Source organism: Choloepus didactylus, chromosome 1 (assembly GCF_015220235.1).
Source record: "Choloepus didactylus isolate mChoDid1 chromosome 1, mChoDid1.pri, whole genome shotgun sequence".
Taxonomy (NCBI): domain Eukaryota; kingdom Metazoa; phylum Chordata; class Mammalia; order Pilosa; family Megalonychidae; genus Choloepus; species Choloepus didactylus.
Window position 1 is genome coordinate 238,888,413 of NC_051307.1, and position 22,874 is coordinate 238,911,286.

The 22,874-nt window shown below is 36.3% G+C and overlaps 1 protein-coding gene across 6 annotated transcripts in view; it reads right to left on the reverse strand.

Moving 5' to 3' along the window:
- The window catches only part of RAD18 (RAD18 E3 ubiquitin protein ligase), a 137,543-nt gene that overhangs the window by 89,174 nt on the left and 25,495 nt on the right, over positions 1 to 22,874 (reverse strand). For 5 of the 6 annotated variants that reach the window (XM_037800899.1, XM_037800898.1, XM_037800897.1 and 2 more), the window contains 5 exons: positions 14,120 to 14,181; positions 12,855 to 12,925; positions 7,101 to 7,438; positions 5,056 to 5,155; positions 1,584 to 1,768 (listed from right to left, as the gene is read on the reverse strand). In XM_037800899.1, coding sequence (XP_037656827.1) covers positions 1,584 to 1,768; positions 5,056 to 5,155; positions 7,101 to 7,438; positions 12,855 to 12,925; positions 14,120 to 14,181 — 756 coding nt within the window. The remainder of the gene's footprint in view (positions 1 to 1,583; positions 1,769 to 5,055; positions 5,156 to 7,100; positions 7,439 to 12,854; positions 12,926 to 14,119; positions 14,182 to 22,874) is intronic. The other variant, XM_037800902.1, reaches the window with a different exon arrangement.

A 22,874-nucleotide genomic window follows, 5' to 3' on the forward strand; every position in this document is an offset into this window, starting at 1 on the left:
ATGGGAAAGGTGACCCTCCAATTCATATAGAATTGCAAGGTGCCCCAAACAGCCAAAATAACCTTGAAAAAGAAGAAGAAAGTTGGAAGACTCACACTTTCTGATTTAAACTCACTACAAAGCTACAGTACTTAGTACAATGTGGAACTGGCATAAGGATAGACAATGGAATAGAACTGAGATTCCAGAGATAACTTCACACATTTTTTGACAAGGGTGCCAAGTCCACTCAATGGGGAAAGAATAGTCTCTTTACTAAATGGTGCTGAAACAATAGGAAATCTATAGGCAAAAGAATGAATGTGGATCTCTACCTCTCACCATATATATAGGTCAACTGAAAATGGATCAACAACCTAAATGTAAGAGCTAATACTTTTAACACTTTTACAAAACACACAGGGAAATAGCTCCAGGATCTTGCACAAGGCAATGGAGTTTTAGATTTTACACCAAAAGCACAAGCAACAAAAGAGAAGAATAGATAAAACAGTCTTCATCAAAATTAAAAAGTCTTGTAAATCTAAGGATATTATCAAGAAAGTGAAAAAACAATCTACAGAATGGGAGAAAATACATGGGAACCATATATCCATATGAGGTTTAATATCTAGAATATATAAAGAACTCTTATAACTTAACAACAAAAACATGTTAACCCAAAAAAATGGGCCAAGGATTTGAATAGACATTTTTCCAAAGATATTCATATGGCCAATAAGCATATAAAAAGATGCTCAACATCATTAACCATTAGAAAAATGCAAATTAAAACTATACTGAGACACTACTTCACACCCACTAGAATGCTTATTATTTAAAAAGCTGAAAATAAGTGTTGGCAAGGATGCAAAGAAATAGGAACCCTCATACATTGTTGATAGGAATGCCAAATGTGCAGCTGCTTTGGAAAATAGTCTGGAAGCTCCTTGGAAAGTTAAACATAGAATTATCATTTGACCTGGCAATTCCACTCCTAGGTACATACCTGTAAGAATCGAAAGCAGGGACAAGGACAAATACTTGTACACCAATATTCGTTGCAGCATTATTCACAATAGCCAAAAAGTAGAAGCAATCCAAATGTCCATCAACAGATGAACAGATAAACAAAATGTGATATATCCGTACAATGGAATATTATTCAGCCATTAAAAAAAAGATGACGTGCTGGTATATGCAACAACATGGATGAACCTTGAAGACATCACATTGAATGAAAAAGGCCAGACCCAAAAGGACAATTATTGTATGATTTCTCTTATACGAAATACTTAGAATAAGCAAATTCATACAGACAGAAAGCAGAACACTGGTTTACCATTGGTGGGAAGGGGGAGAATGGGCAGTAATTGCTAAACGAATGAGAGTTTTGACTTGAGATTACAAAAATAGTGTGGAAACAGATAGTGGTGAAAATTCATTGTTTTTAATGTCAAAGAATTGTTCACTTAAGAAGATTAAAGTAAAAAAATATATTTATTAAAAAAAAATTTCTATTGTCCTATGGTTTATAATCCCTGAGCTACACAAAAATGCTTTATCCAAAGAGATAGGCATGACTCATTGTTTTATTACTTTACCTGATTTAGGTTGCAAAGCATCACACTGAGCATTGTACATGCGTACAAATTCTTGGTGCCTTTTAATGAGCTGTTGTTTATTTCCTTGAACAGATAATCCATGCTGTTTTAGCTTTTTCCTTAAGTCACGATCGGAGAGCAAGTTATACACCATTTTGGGCAATGGCTTCCTTTTGTCATCAGAACTGAAAAAAGGAGATCACTGAGTATTATTGTGAATTATCAAATGTTTTTTATCTAAAACACTAATTTACCTTCTGACTCAAAACCTGGGTGACTGGGAAAATATCAGAACTATTAAGAGAAAAAGGGGAGAGAGGAGGAGGATCAACATAACAGTGAATAAAGTTGACAGAGCTTGACGTGAAGTATCTGAGGTGCCAGTGGGGCATTCCGATAGTGATGTCTAGGTGGCAGTCAGCGGGAGCAACTTCAGTCTCAAAATGAGGTCAGGCCTAAAGATGTAGACTTTGGATTCAGGAAGAAAGCTTGCTGCCCAAATGCTATGCGACGTCCACTTCATATCATATTTAAGTGGACCTAGTCAATTCTCCACCTCTTTAAAGCATGCTTTTCCTGAAGTTTGTCTGTGGTTTCCAGGCAAAATCCCTGTAAAAACCAGTTACCTCAGATGATTAGAGCACAATCTACTAAGGCTTAGGCTACAGATTTAAGGATGTATTATCACATATAGCTTTGTAAGAAAAAATTCAGTTCCATAGGCAAAAGTACTCCAAGCCCCAGGCAATTTGCAAAGGCACTAGATGAGTAACAAAAGACCTGTTAGGATGGTTAGCTTTACCTAACTCATTACCACCACTGAAAAAAACAAAAGCAAAAGCAAAGTTGGCATACAAATAGCATTCTGGTAGCATCATCTTCAAAGACCACAATGGAAAACGACAATTAAAAAATATAACAGGGTTTTGGTCTCTTTGACTTCAATTATGTTATAAATTACAAGGCAATAGAAGTGTATTAGCAAAATTACCACCTGACTTTTCACCCTATTAATGTAAGTAATACAGTGCGAAGCACTAAACCACAATTTTAAATAAAACAAAAACAAATTACTTTCTCCTACCCTCTCCAAAGGACAGTTAATAAATACTATTTCCTAAAATGGAATAGAATCCAAGCTACCTAAAGTTATCAATGACTTGAGATAATTTTATAAACAGGAACCCTTTAGTGGGTTTATCAATTTAATTTGATTATAACATGGTTCTCTAAGCACACTGCCTAGCTCAACACCATGGCAATTAGGTGTTTAATAAATATATACAATTGCAATCATTTGAAAATGAGAATACTGAAGGATTGGGTGAAAACTAGTAAGAAGTGGTTAAAATGGGAAATTTTATGTTGTACATATGTTACCACAATAAAACCTTTATAGAAAACTACATATACACAAATATACCTGAAAACATAAAAAATAAGTAAAAGGAAAAAATTTAAAAAAAAACAACAAAAATTAATAGAAACTTGAAACTAATAGGTTTAGCCAGAGAACAAGATTTACAAAAGATTGGCATTAACTCGTTCACACAAGGCTGTGCTTAAAATGCAGAGTCTCAGCCCTGTTCCCCACCACCCACCAATTAGGATTCAAGTACAAAAGTGGATATCTAAAATCTAAATTTTAACAAGATTCCCCAGGATAAGTCTAATGCAAATGGTCCAAAGACCACACTTCAGAGAAATATAACAGTTGAGTCTAGAATGAAACCAACCAACCATTTTTCTATTAACCAACAGTATCATTCCCTGGCTAAATTATTTCAAAAAAGTCTGAAAGCCAGAGATAACCACTTAACTGTGGAAAGAACGCAAACACTCAGCAGATTACATTTTTCTGAAAACTATTCTTCTTATAATGGCAGCCCACTAGATTCTACAAGGCACACAAAATCATGGCAAAATAAAAACACAGTAGGTAGCAGTTGATACAAACACACAGTAAGAAATAATGTATTAAGTTTTTACCTAAAATATTTATGTTATAAAAGATAGATAATTAAATTTATGACTCTGAAATTCTAATGAAGATCTGTACTGTTCACTGGCATTTACAATGAAAAGAACCACCAAAGATCAGTAAGTTCTATCAAGAATTTTAAAATATGAAGCCTGATAAATGTTCCCACAAACATGAAAATGACATTGATCTTTCTTTCATGAGTTAATGAAAGTGAGGAATGCATCTAAGGGGTCTCAGAATCTAAGGCCATCAAAAGGAACAGTGTAGTCTTCAAATCAACTCTGATATGAATCTACATAGAATGGGTTATTGTTTGTCAACTAGATCTAAGAGATGGCCTATGAGGGTGTTATGGAGACTTAAACACTGACAGAGACTCATCTATGTGATTGGTGTTGACAAGGATGTGGAAAAACTGGAACCCTTATATATTGTTGATGAAAATGTAAAACGATACAGTCACCGCAGAAATCAGCTTAGCAGTTCCTCAGAAAGTTGAACATGGAATTACCGTTATGACCCAGCAATCCTACTCCTGGGTACAAACCTCAAAAAATTGAAAGCAGGGAACAGAATAGATATTTGTACACTAATGTTCACATTAGCATTATTTGCAATAGCCAAAAGGTAGAAATAACCCACATGCTGATAAGTGGATAAACAAAATGTGTTAGAATAATACAATGGAGTATTATTCGGCCATAAAATGAATGAAGTTCTGAAACATGCTATAACATGGTTGAACCCTGGAGACAAATTGAGTGAATAAGTCAGACACAGAAGGATTAATATTATATGATTTCACTTATATGAAATACCTAGAATAAGCAAATGCCTAGACACAGAAAGTCGATTAGAGGTTACCAACTGGCGGGGAAGGGAAGTGGGGAATGGGGAGTTATTGTTTAATTGGTACAGAGTTTCTGTTGTGGGTAACGAAAAAGTTTTGGTAACAGATGGCAGTGACGGTTGTACAATATTGTGAGTATGATTACTACCAGTGAATTATATACAAGAAATTGGTTAAATTGGGAAATTTTGTGTTATACATATCTTACCACAATAAAAATTAAAAACAAAGAACAAAATATGTCTGAGCATTTTAAGAACCAGAAAAAGATTTTATATGTTTTATATCCACAGTCTAAACTTGCTTTCTTTAGCAAAGGGGCTTTATAATAGTTCCAAAATTCTAACAGAAGAAAACAAGTTATATAAAAGAATTGAATTCTAAGCAATTAGTTTCCTGTTAAGCAAATTTTATTAGCAGTTTAAATATACAATATAGTTAACTATGTTTGGAAAAGTGGGAACTGAGGAAAGAAGAGAGAGAAAACAAGTGTTGGCCAACACAATTAAAGGAAACGAAGGGGAAAAGGGAATATGACAGCTGGTCATCAACATGAATACAAATTTTTTTTTTCAAGTTTATAAAGCACAAGAGGCATCCAGCTAAAATAGCTCAATGGCTATGTTTAACTTTCTTACCTTCTGAGGCTTTCCTTCTTCTCTTCACGTGACAAACAGCTGTCTAAGTGACTGTTAATGTGATTTTCTGGAATATTAACCCCACAAACAGGACAATCCACTGTATTTTTTTAAAAAGAGAGAGACTTTATTATTTTTAGAATGTGCAAAAATATCTTTCAGCAAATAAGATAAAAAATAGAATCCCAACATTAACATATGTCAGAAAAGCAGAAGAGAGAAAGAATGATCCATTAGGTAAAAGGAGTAAAACAGACTGGTGACTACATAATGGCTAAATCATGAGAAGTCACATAATTAGAATCCTGGGCCTAGAGGAAGAGACTGCGAATAAATTTGGAATTTCACTAATTGCTTTAGTTAAATCTTTTCTACCAAAGTGTGACCAGACTATAAATCTAATCTTAAATTTTCCTAAGCCTAATTTCCCTAAATTTAACACAGAAGTAATAACAATTTGAGTAAGACATACCTGGTGGGTATGAGGGGGAAAGGAATGGGTGCAGCCAGATTAAAACGTTCATTGGGTTGGGTTAAGAACCGTTCAATTTTGTCAATGGTTACAAATTCATTAACATAGTTCTCATTTGCAACTACAAATGTAATATTAAGATTAGGAAATGCAATGGTTTTCAAACTGCTTCACAGAGTTGTAGGGATCTATGGAGGTGTCTCAGGGCCCAGGGGCACCTTGGATAAGGAGGAGGTCAGGTTGAGCAGTGCAATCTCTAGGCCCTCCATCTCTAAAAGAATGGAGCAGGGCTAATTTCATCTATTTTATATGTTACAGCTCACTGTAAGATTTCATTTGAAAATGGTTCTGTTAGGGGAAAAAAGTTAACTGGCAAAGTAGAAACACTACAGTAAGAACAGTCAATTGATAAAAAGACTGACCAAGAATGAGATGTGCTAGGAAATGTAAGTAAAATTTATATACCCTTAGATTAAAATTAGTTTAAATTTAATTTAAACTAATTTAAATCTAAGTTTAATAAACACTAAGAGCGCTGTACAGGGTGTGATATGGGTATACCAAAATTCAAAGGTGCTTTGAATTTCAGTGGCAAGAAAAGACCTAGAAACAAAGGTTAAACCAGCTGATACATTCATTAAACAATTAAGCAAATGATATTAAAAACTGTCCAGAAAACAAGTGTCATACCACTTCGGTGATACGAGAAATCAACATTGTCTAACATAACCAAAGAATAGTAGGATCTGGGGAGAGACAAAGATCCAGAATAGGGGTCATTAAACATCTTCAATAAAGGGTCAGATAGTAAATATTTTAGGTTTATGGGTCATAGGTCTCTGTTGCAACAACTCAACCATGCTGCTGAGTGTGAAAGCAGCCATAGACAATAGTTAAACAAATGGACATGACTATGTTCCAGTAAACTTCTAATTACAAAAATAGAAGGCAAGCCAGATTTGTGAGTCATAATTTGTCAATCCGTAATGTAAAAGACAAGCATTCCAGCAGTCTAAACTTCTTAATTAAAGACCTGGAAATACCTCTGAGTAGTATGTATGAGAAGAACAATGGAGAGATCACTTGGCTAGAGCAGTGGGATTTTTAAGAGCGAAAGGAGAGAAACAAAGCCGGACAAGAAGCATAGGGAGGAAGTCATACTGTCAAAGGTTTTAAATGCCAGGCAGAACAGCTTGGACTTTATTCAACACTCACTGGAGGCATTCAAGCAGTGGTATAACAGATAAAAACAGCTCTTTAAGATTAAACTGGAATTGGTATGCAGGATCAGGGGGAATTCAAAGTTGACAAATAGAAACCACTACAATACTCCAAGTGTGAACTAATTAAAATTGCTTCATTTTTGCAGTGATCATCTTGAATTCCTATTCTGTGAGAGAGAAAGAGAATAAACACACCTCAAAGCGATGCCTATATCAATCTCTAGGATTTTGAAAAGGTGAAATCTGACTTGCCCTTTCTCATTCCTTCCCCTTAAAAAATGCTGCCTATTTATTCTAACGTCATGTGGCATGAGAAGATTTCCATGCCACAAAGGAAAATATTTTCCTACCTTTAGTAACTTGTTTCGAGGTAGATGTAGAGGGTGTCTCAGGAACATTAGCACCTGAAGGGCCTGAAACCATCTTTTCTAGAGAAGCTGTCTCTCTGGTCTCTGCGTAAGTGCTTGCTTTTTTTTGAGGGTTGACTTTCCTTTCATTTTCTTTTATCAACAAATCTGATGTAGAATCACCAATTTCTCTGACCAAGAAATTGTCCATTAACCTGATCCCCTGCTTTAGAGAATGTCTGGAGGCAAGAGGATTATGCACTTTGACAGCATGGTTCTTTGAAGAGGAGGAAGCAGGAGGCATGGGTGGTGATTCCAGCGCAAACTGCAGCAGATGATTCCTTGAAGCAAAAAAACAGAGCAGATAATTAAGATATCAAATTATGTATAATAAATTAACTGATATAAGTTGTTTGCCCAATTAATACTGCTTCTATGAAATAAAGAAATTACTACATAGTGACAATCAAACCAAAGAGCTTGTTCTAGAATAAAATCTAAAGCAATAAATCTGAATTAAAAAGCAGTTAACCTATCTTCAAGAGAGAACAGAGGTACCTCAGATTCTGGCCACAGAAAATAGCTGTTATCAGACTTACTCAGCCAATCATAAGTAAGAAATAACTTTAAAATTGAAACAAAATATATAATACAATTGTTTCTAGACACTGGAATGTAATCAACACAAGTTGCAATTAATGGGAGAGAAGAGGTACATGAGGTGACTCAGAGTTCACCCAAGTTTTATCCTGAAAGCATTTTCTGGAACTTGGGCACTGAACTAAATGAAGCCCAGGGAACAGGAAACATCAATCTCACTGGTTGGAAGAAACAGACATCAGAGTTCTGGGCAAAGGTGGCTGGAATCGTTTTGGCGTATAGGGTGCTGAAGAGGAGGTAACCACAGAAAGGGAACCCCAGAAGTCTCCTTAGAAATTCTCATTGATTCATGATCATCTCCAGAGCTGCACATGCATAGGACAAAACTGCGGGAACCCTAGGAGCCAAAAGCTACTGGGAGAGAGCAATTCCAAAATTCAGTACTGGAAAGTTTTTGGAGTTAAATTAAGCCCAGCCAAAGCTGAGAAACCTTGGTGAAGATCCCAATTCAGTTGAAACCCCACAAAGACCACACCTACCACATCTTAGGAAGAAGGCACACACTCTAGAAATAAAAACAAAACAAAAAAGATCCAAGCTAACAAAACAGTAAACAAGTCTTTGACAGAATAAAGATGAACAGCTTTTCAGCCCGCCAGACCATAATTCAATATCCTTCAAAAGAAACCTTTACAATATTTCATCCATAATGTTCAACACACATTTAAAAATTACCAGACAAGAAAGAAAAAATAGCCACCAATCAAGAGAGAGAATAGTCAATAGAGGCACACCCAGAAGTGATCTAAAGAGTGACACTGGCAGATAAGGACTTTAAAATAACTATGACAAATGTTTTTAAACAGAGAAGAAAATATGGACCAATAGAAAAAGAGATTTAAATTTCTCTTAATATACACTATTAAAAAAAAGAATTAAACGAACATTCTAGAGTTGTAAAATACCCCATTTAAAATCAAAAGCTCATTGGAAGGGTATAAAAGCAAACAGCAGAAGGGAGGATTAATAAACTCGAAGGTAGTCATTGTAAAGGTACTAATTTATGGTACACTGTAATATGTTAAGAGTGTATCTTGCAATTTCTTGGGTAATCACTGAAAAGAATGATAGTAAAAGGTATAATGCAAAAACTAACAAAAGGAGACAGGATAATAAAAATAATTGTTTATGCCATTTAAAAAAAGGCAGGAAAGGGAGGGAAAAAAAGACCCAATGACAAACAGAAAACAGCAAGATGGTAAATATAATGGACTAAATATCACAATTAAAAGACAAAGATTGCCAGACTGGATTAAAAAACAAAATGTAAGTATATACTGTTTAAAAAGAAACATATTTTAAATATAAAGAGCCAGACAGGTTGAAAATAGAATGATTGAAAAAGATGCACCATGCAAACACCAACCAAAGGAAAACTGATGTGGTAACATTAATAGGAGAGAAAACAGACTTTAAGATAAAAAGTATAACGAGAGATAAAAAGGGACATCCCATTTTGACAAAATGGTGATTCAACTGGAAGTCATACAATCCTAAATGTACCTGTAACTAATAGCACAGCTTCAAAATGTATTAAGAAAAAACTGACAGAACTTAAAGGAGAAATACCTAATCCACAATTGTTGTTGAAATCTGAACACACCTGTAACTAATAGAATAAATAGACAAAAAATCAGTAAGAACACAGATCTGAACCAACCCAATTCCTCAAATTAACCAACATAAGAAACAAATATAAAACACTACATCTAATAATTGCAGAATGGACACTTTGCAAGTATACATGGCACATTTATAATTAAAATGAGTTGGTATTACAATGTGTAACAGCACTCACTGTAAGTACTCAGATATTTGTTGGATGAGTCATGAACTTTCAGAGCTGGAAAGACCCTCAAAGATAAATCAATGTACATTTATCATTTGGAGTCCCAAAGAGGGTTAGTGAGTTACTCTAGGTCACCCAGCTAGTCAGGAAGTGCACTAACTGATAGACTTTTAGTCCAATGCATCTCCCTCCACATGTTTTCTTGCTCTGAATAACTGTGACTCAAGCAATTATAGTAAAATCTCGCAGCTAAGAATCAAGAGTCAAAACAGGTCTTTGGGTAGACATGGGTAGTCATACAATCCATGCAACCAAGTCCACAAACTTCAGTAACTAGTTAGAGTCCCTGGACTGATTGTTCTGACCTGAGACAAGCAAAAAGCAGTCTAGGATGGTGGCGATGGTTGACAACATTGTGAATGTGATCAACAGAACTGAATTGTATAATTGAAAGTGATAAAACAGGAAATTTAAGGTTGTCAGAAGAAATTTTTTTTAAAAAAGCCATAGAACTGTACAACACAGAGTGAACTCTAATGTAAACTATGGACTACAGTTAATAATATAACTATAACAATATTGTTTTATCAATTGTAACTAAAGTACCCCACTAGTGCAAAATGTTAAAAATAAGGAAACTTGAGGGGAGGGGGCAGGGAGGTATATGAGAACTCTGTACTTGGATCATTTGGTTAAACCAGCAGAGGCTCACCCAAGCACAAAATCTCATTAGCACCTTAGGGCATCAATGTATAACAAGGCAATACAACAATAAATATAGATAAAATATATATGATTATAACAATAGGAATCTTTTTTTCAGATTCCTTTGTTGCCAGCACTATGCTAGTTATCTTTTACTATAACTCTTCATTTCTAATCCTTACAACAATCCCTCAAGGTATCAACAGTATTATTTCCATTTTTCAGATGAGGAAACAGAAGCCAAAGAAGTTAAATATCTTATTACAGTAACATTAGAATTAATAGAGCCAGGGCTACAGCCCAGTTGTGCCTGAATTCAAAGCCAGTAAGCTTTAAACTACACCACAAGGTAAAGTGAAATTATATATTTTTGCATACTGTTTGTGAGATGCCAAGGGAATTATCTATTACAATTCTCACCTAAAATGTTTAAATTCTTAAATTGGAATACTTAGAGAAAAGGTCATACCTTGATGATGGATAAACCAAAGCTGTAATGATGCTCTATACTCTCAATTCATAAAATAATTGTTGAGAGGTAGATTAGCTGCTATGCAAAACAAGAGAAATAATATTTTTTTACTTAGGTCAAGGATGATATTCCACTTAGACAAAAACATTCTAAATTGTTTTCAACACAACAGTTTCTTAAGAATATTATTTTAAATAAAATTGAGTCAAGAAAGAAACATTTGAAGATAAAAGGCCAAGACCATAAGAATTTGTAAGATTTGCTTATTAGCCTTCTGTCTGAAAACCTCCAAAATTATTTTCAATATTCTTTTACTACTCAGTTTAAAATATAAAATTTTTAAAAATTATAACTGCAAATATAATGGCAATGATGCATGGAGAAGATATGAAGAAATGAAATCATCAGACAATATAAATATTTTACAATTTAGTTAGAAGAGTAAACTTCTTCCCTCATCAATTTTAAACCAGGGTTCAAACAAGTAATGAAATTGATTAGCTTGACTTTCATCCTGACAAATTTTGCAAATGAAGTACCACAGCACTTCACACAATGACAAACAGCCAAGAAACATTTACCATAGGATAATGCTAGTAAGAATGGCAATTCCAAAAAAGCAAAAAGAGGGAGAAGCAAATGATAAAATCCCTCCCAAATCTACAAAGAATGCTTTCCACCCAACAATATCCACTATAATGAATAATTAAATAGAAAGCTTATTCCTTTTTGGGAGGAGGAGAGGAAGAGCAGAGTTCAATCATTCTAAGGCCTCCCTTTAAATTACCAAAAGGTCTGTGAACCCAAAGATACTAATCACTTCTCTTCAACAAACAAATGCTGTTATTTGTAATGCTCTCTTTTTTCCTAGCAGGGAGGTTGCTGTGCTTTCAGCACCAGTTAAGGAAAACAAGTAAGCCTTGGGATACAGTTTCATGGTCTCCAAGTAAATCAAACATCCAAAATATTCCATCCTAAAGACATGGCTCCAATCTCTCTCACAGACTTCAAAAACTAACTGGTGAAGGATTTTAAAATAAGAAAAGCAATAACTTTAGTCATGAGAATCAGAGAATACGAAAATCACTCAAATCTAGGAAAATATACCATATTTTTATGACCTTGCCTGGGGAAACAACTAACGAAACCAATTTCTAGAGGGTTATATTAAGTGAGTTCAGATTACTAAATGTGATCAGTTTTAGGATGAAAACCAATGAATAAATGTGAAATTCTATTGTAAGAAATCTCCTTACATTTTTAAAAGGAATATAAGATACTTCCAAGAATGTTCTAACAAGTCCAGAAGTCATTCACTTGGGTACATGAGCACTTAACCATTATCTAAACACAGTATGTTCCTAATGAAAATTCCTGCTTGGTTTGCACGATAAAAAGTAAAAATAATTCAAGATATTATTTGGTAAACATGTCTTTTTATACTCCTTGGGGTGACCAACTCACTTTTGCCATTATGCACCTAATGGTTAAGAAGCAAAGCTACATTTCTGAGCTTTATGGAGTACAAACAATTACATGTTTCACGCGGCGTATCAATTTACACATGTGGAAGAAATCAGATTAAGAATTAATGGATTAATATATAACAAACACAAAAACAAATATAGATGTGTGTGTATACATGGGCTAGCATTCACATATATATACATACATATATTACTAGCTCTGTCTGCTGAGGGAACCTAGAAGGAATAACAGCCCAATAGCAAAAAGCACATCCAAAACCCAGATCTTGGTTGCTAAATACCTCTGTCCAATAAAAGGAACCAGGGCTCCTTGGAGAAACAGCTGATTCTACGGCTAAGGCACAGAAAATACAAGATGAAATTGCACAACTTTGTAGCATCCAAAAAGTAAGGAAGTACTGAAATTGGCATTTAAACTCTAAACTGCTTTTTTTTTCATAATGGTGGAATTTCTGCTACATAATGGGAGAAAATCCTATAATTATTAGATTTTCCACTTGTGAATAATGACTGTTATTGCTTCCTTTTTGTTTACCCCAAAAGATGTAACCCTGTGTTCCCTAAACCAAAAGTGCTCAGAGTGAAGAGGCAACACATTTAAAAGGCAAAAGCAGTTAGGGGTTAGTCACAAAATTAAATCATACCGTGCAAAATTCAAGCCTTTTACCAGTTCATCTAATACACGGTTATTTTTCAGGTCTGGCTCTGTGACTGTCTAGAAGAGAAAAATAAATGGTAAGACAAGGTCAGAAACAATGATTCACTTGCCCCAATCTTGCTTTTGAAAATATGTGACCTATCATCCTGATACTCCCTCTCCCACTAAGTCTTCCAGGAAGGACTCCAAGTAAAGTTCATTTATCTCATACTAATATGGAATTTTAAAACAGTGAATCAGTATCTGCTGCCTGCAAGTCTGATAAAAGATCTCCAAACCTCTGGTAAAATCATATATGCTCTGTACTAAGATAAAGCCAATTATGGGCAAAAATCCTTCTTCAAAATGCCAGCACTCAGCTTTCCCGAAAATTTCCCCAAGGAAGCAGAAGAAAGATGCTCTTTTAAGTAAATACACTAGGAGAAGATACTAAGTGTTTAAATAGTTTAAAAATAAGATTGCTTTACAGGAATACAAGAGTATAATACAGCAGTTATTTAGCACAAATGGTATACTGTTTATATCAGTGATGAGGTCATCTTGACAAAGGCAGTGTTGCACAGTGGGAAGGAGACTAAACTTGGGAGCCAAAGGGCACCATTTCTTACATAAGGAAATGGTTCAGAGAGATTCAATGACTTACTTACACCACGTACCTACCAGAGACCAAACTAGAACCCAAAACCTTTAATCCACTGTCCTTTCTATTAGACCTCACTATCTCTTTCTTCTTTCTTTATTCCCACTTGTATTTACTTCCCCCTTTTTACCTACCTTTCCACCTATTCCCACTACTTGAAATGCTCCAGAAACTATAGCAACAAATTTCCTAGTTTTCCCCTGAAGGTCTATTTTGAAAAAGAGGTCAGCGACCAGTTAGGCTGGGTTCAGCCCAATAGCCATTAATCTTTGTCTTCTGCACAAACACTTACACCAATGAACAATTTTACCCAATGAGAAATCATAAAATATGAGGAGCCATAAAAACATGCATCATAAGATTTGAAGAGTGCTATATCCTGATTTTAAAATTAGTTTTTACTTCATTTAGGTTATCAGAACTCTTAATGAAAAATTAAACAAAGTCCAGTGTTCCTTATATGTCCTTTAAAGGACCTTCCAAAAATGTCTTTTACACAGCTTAATTCAGTAAGCATACATGTTCCCATGGTCTTTTTTTATATACATGAAGGAGAAATATTTATACCACAATCTTTAAGGTTAAAAAAATAGAAGAAAAAAATAACTCACCACAAAACAAGTTGGACATTGAGTTTTATAGGACAGAAATTTTCTTATACAGAGAGAACAGTCTGCAAAAACACAAATGCAACATAAGTTGATTATGCAATATCAGTACTGTCAGTGATTCTTAACCTCACATTTTGAAAGACCTAGAATATTTCCAACATCTAAGGTATATCATTATAATGTATATCATTATAATGTATATCATTATAATCTTAAACTTATCTAGCATATCTACTATGTCCACATTGGCAAATTTTTGCATTTTTAGGAAAAAGAAACATACAATAATTACAAGTCCCTAGGATATCCATAACCTCACAATAACAGGCATCACTCTCTATATCCTCCCATCCATAAAATGCAGGAAACACACATGCAAGATCTGTGCTGGGTATCATATAAACATGCCAGATATCTCTACTGCCTAGCATTCTAAAATATAAATTTTGAAAGAAGATAAATACACGTGTTAAGAAATAATATATATCAAGAGAACCTAAGACGGCGGCTAGGTGAGGCAGCAAAAAAACACCTCCATGAAAAATACTAGATAAAAACCAGAAAGTGACCCAGAACACCAGTCCCAGCAATGCACCAGCTGGACAAGGTTTGCTAAAACCACAGGGACCGTGCACTTGGTGAAATCGGAAGTTTGCATTCTGAAATGAGTAAGTAAGCTGGCTGAAAGTCCCGCAGCTGCACTGCGGTGTGGGGAAACCAGAGGTTGGCGGTTGGAGACAGACTAGTTCTTTTTAAAAAGAAAAAAAAAAAACAAAAAAACCCAGGAGCGGCTACAGTTACCACGGTGAAAACCATGCAGTGAAGCACAGCAGGAGCAGGCTGTGCCAACCTCTCGGGGTCTGGCATAGCGGATAGAACACTGCTGATTCCCTCAGGGCCGGGGGGCACAGGGGAGAGCCAAGAGGAGAAAGAAACCACGCTGCTTGCAGCCGGCTCCCCGGCGGGCTGGAGACACTCCTGCCCAGGGCCAGACCCAGACCCAGAGCCCAGATCCACGCCAGGAAACCCAGTGTGACAGGAAGTGTATCCCACGGCACTGTGCACACGCCACAATATCAGCCATGGACAGTGGCCTTGGGTGCACATACAGCTAGTTGTTCCAGAGCTGGGAAGATGGAGCTGTGCGAAAAGGGGGGGGTTGAAACGTCCCATTCAGCCATCTTTGCATCATGCTAGGAGCGCCTCTGCCCCACCTGGTGGCCCAGGACTTCCCTTGAGGGACGGCGCACACTTGTGACATAGCACAGCCATCCCTCAGCAGAGGTTCTGGAAGATCACAGCTGAGAAGGGGGGCCCACTCGGAAATCCCAGGGACCCAACGTCAATGCTGGGGACTTGTGGGTCAGTGACAGAAACAATGTGGGGCAAAATTGAAATGAAGGCTTAGACTCTTCCAACAGCCTTGAATCTCCGGGAACACCTGGAAGGTTTGATTATTAAAGCTGCCCTGCCTCCCTAACCACCCAGACACACGCCCAACATTCAGGGCGGACAGCACCAACAACACACCCAAACTGGGTGCACCAATTGGACCCCACAAGAATCAGACTCCCCACATAACACAAAGACAAAGTTGAGGAAAACTGACTTGAGGGGAATAGGTGACTCGTGGATGCCACCTGCTGGTTATTTAGAGAAAGTGTACGCCACCAAGTTACAGATCTGAAAAATTAGATTGGTATTTTTTATAACTTGAAAGAACCCTATCAAACAGAGCAAATGCCAAGAGGCCAAAAACAACAGAAAATCTTAAAGCATATGATAAAACCAGATGATATGGAGAACCCAATCCCAAACACCCAAATCAAAGAGACACAATACTTTGGTGCAATTAATCAAAGGACTACAATCAAAGAACGAGAGCATGGCACAGGATATAAAGGACATGAAGAAAAACATGGCACAGGATATAAAGCACACAAAGAAGACCCTAGAAGAGCATAAAGAAGAAATTGCAAGGCTAAATAAAAAAATAGAAGATCTTATGGAAATAAAAGAAATTGTTGGCCAAATTAAAAAGACTCTGGATACTCATAACACAAGATTAGAGGAAGTTGAACAATGACTCAGTGTCCTAGAGGACCACAGACGGAAAATGAAAGAACAAAAGAAAGAATGGAGAAAAAAATCGAAAAAATCGAAATGGATCTCAGGGATACAATAGATAAAATAAAACATCCAAATTTAAGACTCATTGGTGTCCCAGAAAGGGAAGAGAAGGGTAAAGGTCTAGGAAGACATTCAAAGAAATTGTTGGGGACCCAAACCTTCTACACAATATAAATACACAAAGCATAAATGCCCAGCAAACTCCAAATAGAATAAATCCAAATAAACCCACTCCAAGACGTATTCTGATCAGACTGTCAAATACTGAAGAGAAGGAGCAAGTTCTGAAAGCAGCAAGAGGAAAGCAATTCACCACATACAAAGGAAACAACATAAGACTAATTAGTGACTACTCAGCGGCCACCATGGAGGCGAGAAGGCAGTGGCATGTCACATTTAAAATTCTGAGAGAGAAAAATTTCCAACCAAGAATACTGTATCCAGCAAAACTCTCCTTCAAATTTGAGGGAGAGCTTAAATTTTTCAGACAAACAAATGCTGAGAGATTTTGCCAATAAAAGACCTGCCCTACTTCAGATACTAAAGGGAGCCCTACCGACAGAGAAACAAAGAAAGGAGAGAGAGATATAGAGAATTTTAACGGACATATATAGAACCTTACATCCCAAAAACCAGGACACACATTTTTCTCTAGTGATCATGTATCTTTCTCCAGAATAGACCATATGCTGGGACATAAAACAAGCATCAAGAAAGTAAAAAAAAAAACAAAAAAACAATTGAATATATTCAAAGCACGTTCTCTAACCACAATGTAATACTAAGAGAAGTCAATAATTTTTGATTTGTAACTCCACTATTTACTTCCTACAGGATATAAAATACATAAACTCTAATGACAAATCAGTGGTTTTCGACTCAATGTAAAATATGTAATTTTTGACAAGAACCATATAAAGGTGGGGGAATGGAAGAGTATAGGAACATAGTTTACAGGTCCTATTGAAGCTAAGTTGGTATCAAAGAAAAACAAGATTGTTATGGATTTAAGAGGTTAAATTTAAGCCCCACAGTAGACACAAAGAAATTATCAGAGAATATGACCACAGAGATGAAAAGTAGAGTATGGGTTATGAGAAGGGGGGAAAGGGGCAATGGGGAGTTAAGATATGAGTGTAGGGTTGCTGTTTGAGGTGAAGGGAAATTTCTAGTAATGGATGGTGGGAAGGCAATAGCATTACAACATTCTAAATGTAATTAATCCCACTAATGGAATGCTAAGGAGGGGGTAGAATGGGAAGATTTAGGCTGTATATATGTTTCCACAATTAAAAAAAAAAAAAAAAAAAACACAGTCTAAATAGATGACAATTGAATGCCAAGGATGATCCTGGATGGGATCTGAGGATGGAGGAGAGGAGGCTCAAAGGGACACAGATGGGAAAAAGGAAAAAAAAAAAAAAAAAGGAAATACAGAATGTAAGCTTTATATCAATGTTGAATTTCTTGAACTTCTTAGCTGCGCTTAATGGGACTGCATAAAAGAATGTTCTTGTTCATGGGAATTGTATATGTGAATTACAGTGTGTTCAAGGATGTATGCAGCTTGCTCTCATATGTTCAGAAGACAGAGCAATAGATGATGGATGATAGGGAGGGAGGGAAGGAGGGGAAGAAAGAAATGGCGGTGTGACAGGATATTAAAGTTGGTGGATCGGGGTATTGGGGGTGGGGGGTCAGGGTATGCTGGAGTTCTGTGTATGGGGTTTGTATTGTTTTTGTAACTGTTCCTGTAACTTTGAATTTACTTCAAAAAAAAAAAAAAAAAAAAGGTGGGTCTTAATCCCCTTGCTGGATTCCTTTGTGAGAGGATAAAAGATAGTAAAAGCCCAGGAGAGAAGGAGGGAGGGAAACTCCCAGAGACATTTGGAGACAACCATTGGAACCAGAACCAGGAGAGAACAACCAGCAGACACTGCCACGTGCCTTCCCACGTGACAGAGGAACCCCAGGTGCCAGCAGCCTTTCTTCAAAGAAGGTATCATCCTCTTGTTGATGCCTTAATTTGGACATTTCATGGCCTTATAATTGTAACTTGTAACTTAATAAATCCCCATTTTTAAAAGCCAAAAAAATAAATAAATAAATAAATAAATAATATATACCCAGGTTATCAAATTAGGGATTTTACATCCTAACCCAGTAAAAAATGAGGTCCATCGTCCCACATTTAACAAGCACTTTTGCACAACACTTAAGAAAAGAACAGTACATAAGGAAAGGTTCTTGACCTCTAAGAGCTAACAAAATAGTAAGGGGATAGATAAAATAGGCAAGTACAGAACAATTCAGTGTAATAGGTGCTAACGGGTCACAAAGGAAATCTGCATAAACTCAATTCTCCACATCCAAGGCGTGGACAAAATGCTCTCTTCGTCAAAGAAGCAAACAGATGGCGATGTTCAGAATATTCCACTCCCTGATCTTAACAGAATGGTACCTTACTGGCAGTTAATTTATTGTAGCCCAAATTTGGCTCAGTTAAGGGACCTCCTTGAAAAAGATTTAGTTTACTAAAGGAGGGGGAGATAGTATGATTTCAGGTACAGATACTCAGGAAATGAACAATTCTTGCCAGCCTCAATAAGAGTACTCAAGGAGGAAACAAAAACAATATGCTGCATGAAGGATAAAATAGGCAACAGGGTAAGTTCTTTGGGGAAACAAAGAAGAATAAGGGGGGAAAAGGGTAGGAAAAGTTTGAACTCAAACTATTTAATACAAGAACATAAAAACCCTACTATGTGAACAAAGAAACAGACAGATAAGATGACAAGGAAAGGAGAACTTATCAAAAGCTGAAGAGAAAAAATCTGTCAACCATGATTACTCCAGAAATGTCTCATCTCAAAAGGGTTTTCCCTCTTCTTTCCTCTAACACTAGGAATCAGTCTGGGTATGCTCAAGGAGGCAATATCAGATGTAGAAAAAAAAGTAATACAAAACTGTAGCCAAAATGGTAGATAATTCCACAGCCTAGATTAATATTTTAAATTTATTTCTATGAAATTAAACTTAGATCATTAATTGTGTTTGAAAAATGTATGACTTAGTTTTCCAGACATACACTTGGGTCATTTAACCTGGGTAAATACATGGATCAAACTGAGGAAAAGTGAGTAGACTGACTGGTAGTGGTGCTTTTTTTGAGTATTTTATATCTATATAAATATTTTTATGGGCTCAGTTTGAGGATGGCTTTTTAAAAGACTTGTACTCACTTGACTAAAGTGGAAATTAAAGATAAAAAATGATGACATGACTCACTCAAAATAAAACTGAGCCCAAAATTTCTCATTTTAGAAATGAGAAAACTGTGGCCTAGTCAGAATGTGTGTCCAGTTAAGTCACAGAAATAATTTAACAGCAAATTCAGAATTAGGAATCAGTCTGTTGTAGCAACACTGCTCTCTTTATACTATAAGAAGTGTGAGCAATACTCTAAGTCAAAAACTCCGATACCTGGCTGCTCCTCTGATTACCAGGAGAGACTGCTGTTTAATTTAGTTTCCGAGGCCCTGCTCCTCGTCATACTAATTCAGATCACATCCATAATAAATGATTCTGATTCAATAACAGTAACAACAACAATTGTTTTGCAAAAGCCAATACCACTTGTTACTATTAGGCTGAACCATATGAGAAATATGAAACTGTCATTTTTGGTAAGTCAGAAAAGGTCAAATAATGGCAGTTTCGAATAGTTTCTCAACCTAATACCGTGCACTCGCTAGTGCTCTGTTCTAAGCACTTTATGGGTATTAACTCTGTGACCCTTATAGCAATTCTGAGGTTGGTACCAGCCCCATTTTATAAGAGGGGAACTCAAGCACAGAGGTTAAACAACTTGCCCAAGATCACAAAGTCAATAGTTGGCAAAGGCAGAATTCACCCCATTGGCACCAGAGCCAAAGGTCTTGAGATTAATTCTTTAATTATTTTAAATATTTATAATTTATTTGTAACATATTTTTATATATTTATAATATAAATAGTATTTATTTAACTGTGCCGCATGTTCCAGAGAATGTGTAATGAGACTACTGCAATCTCTTCTGCATAATCCAGAGTGTGTGTGTGCATATATGTCTTGCAATTTTTTTGAAATATGGAGAACCAGACATCACTCCAAAATAGATCAAGCCCTCTGCTTAATTTCAGCCTCCTAGTCTACTACCAAATACATACTGGTGAGCCACAGTCCAGCATAATTTATTCTTTAATGAACAACTATGATATTCCATTCAAGGCAGAGTAGCTGAAGAACTATGAATCCATGTATCTGGGAGGCTTTATTTAAATCACTTGTGAAGTTTCTTTTTCACCAAAGCCCAGCTATGAGATGTGGGGGCAGCGGTGGGGGGGATGGTAGAATGACAAAAATGAAGTAAAGTGTAAACATTCAGGCCTTGGGTCCGGGGGCATCTCTAATCTCAAGCAGGATACGGTGATCTGCTAGCTTTCAAACATCAAACCAGCCTAGCATCCTAAGAGTTGAAAACAAATTAAAATTTAAACCAATCCTTTCCACGTGAGTCTTCAAAATTTCATGAGAAAATGGACTCTTTCAAAAATAATTCTGAGGTGTCCAATTAAAAGGAGGGAAGCCAGTCTATTATTCTTTGAAAAGAACAGGAGGTCCTGGGAAGTTGAAAAGACTGTGCCTCTGCCTACAGTTCTTGTATAAGTAACAAATCAGGTTATAAGAGGATAATTTCCCTCCAACTGAAGACCATCACGCTCCAGAATTTCCAAAAGTGTAGCTATGAATAATTGTGTATTCCTTTGGTATGAGTAGCTCTCTTCTCTCCTGTCTTATTTCACAGTTCTGCCTCATGAGAATATAAAAGAGAAAAACATGGATTATTTATGTAATAAAATCTTACAATGACTTTTAATTTAACAAGGGTCAGTAAATGGAACATTTCACATTTCACTTCTTTTTTAAAAAATGAAATTAAGTTGCTATTTACTCCTACACAATTTTTGAGTCAAAATTCCATAAAAGGAAAAAAAAAGGACTGCGGCCCCACATTTAAAATAGTGGTGACTTAACACAGTGTCTACAATCCAGTGATTTCAACCAAGAGCAAATATTTTGAGCATCTTTCATTATCAAGTCAGAAAAATTGTGCAGGTGCAAAGAAAGCTGGCACTTAGCATATTAATCTATCAACAAGACCATTTCTCATATAATGGTGTTTTCCTGTTGTGTTGTTTTTTGTATGGATTAATCCACTCCCTCCACCTAAAAAATACTCTTTAATAGCATGAATTTGGATCTATTTAATTGACCTGCATTCTACCAGTGCACCCCACTCAAATCTTAACAACTGGAGAACTGCAACTGTAAGTATTCATTACTCACATCCAAAAACACTAAGTCAAGAAAAACAGAACAAAATGAGTTAAAATGGTAAATCTTGAAATGTTTAAGTAGCGGCAATAAATTAAATTTTGGGTCACCAGTTCTCTACAATCCAGGTCAACAGCAGAACATGATAGATCTGCCCTGCCCAAGCATCAGGGCAGATGGCCTGCCCCCTCCAAGCGCAGGGGCAGACCCATGCTCTCCATACACATGGGTGGGCCCAAGATCTTTTCAGGCCAGACCTTTACTTCCATGGTTCTGGCCATGAGGTCATTTTCCTTCAATTCTTCCTTTCTCTGTCCCTTTCAGGCCAGGTTGGCAGTGGCTGTGCTCACAAAAATTTTGCAAAAACCTCATCAGCTTTGCAAGCAGTTAATGCAGACCTAAACCATGAGATAATAAAACTTTCTACAGATCCTTCCGGGATAACTGCATTTCCAATTCTGACTTCCACTGAAACAGCTGACTGGATCCATGTCCAGCCACATCCTCTTTAGCAAAGGCTTATCCAGTTAAACTCTCACATGGAGTCCTGTCCTCTGGGGACTTATTTCCAGAAAGCTCTGTTAGTCACTGAAAGAGCCACTTTTGGCTCTTTCTCAGAGCATGCCACCTGGATAGAACAAGAATTTCCCAAATTAAAATTGCTGGTTTCCTCAGGCTTAACAGTTCATCCTAGTTTATCTCTTTCCTCTCTATTTCACCATAAGCTGCAAGGAGAAACGAAGCTATACCTTCCACACTTAGCTTGAAAATCAACTTAGCTAAATATCCAAGCTCATCCTTTCAAGTTCTACCTTCCATCCAACATCATAACTCAATTTCACCAAATTCTCTGCCACTTTATAACAAGGAGCACCTTTCTTCCAATTTCTAATGACACATTCATCATTTGCTTCTAAGACCTCACCATAAGTACCTTTAACGTCCATATTTCTACCAACATTCTGATCATGACAAATTGTGTATTCTCTTTAAAAAAACAAAACAAAACAAAACAAAAAAAACCTTTCTCTATAGCTCTCACTCACTTTTGAGTCCTTATAATTCTTCCAGCCTATACCCATTAACCAATTTGAAAGCCATGTCCACATTTTCAGGTATTCGTAATTGCAGCACCCCACTTCTAGTACCAAAAACTGTTTTAATTTCCCAGCTGCTAAAACAAATACCACACAATGGGTTGGCTTAAACAATGGAAATATATTGGCTCACAGTTTTGAGGCTAGGAGA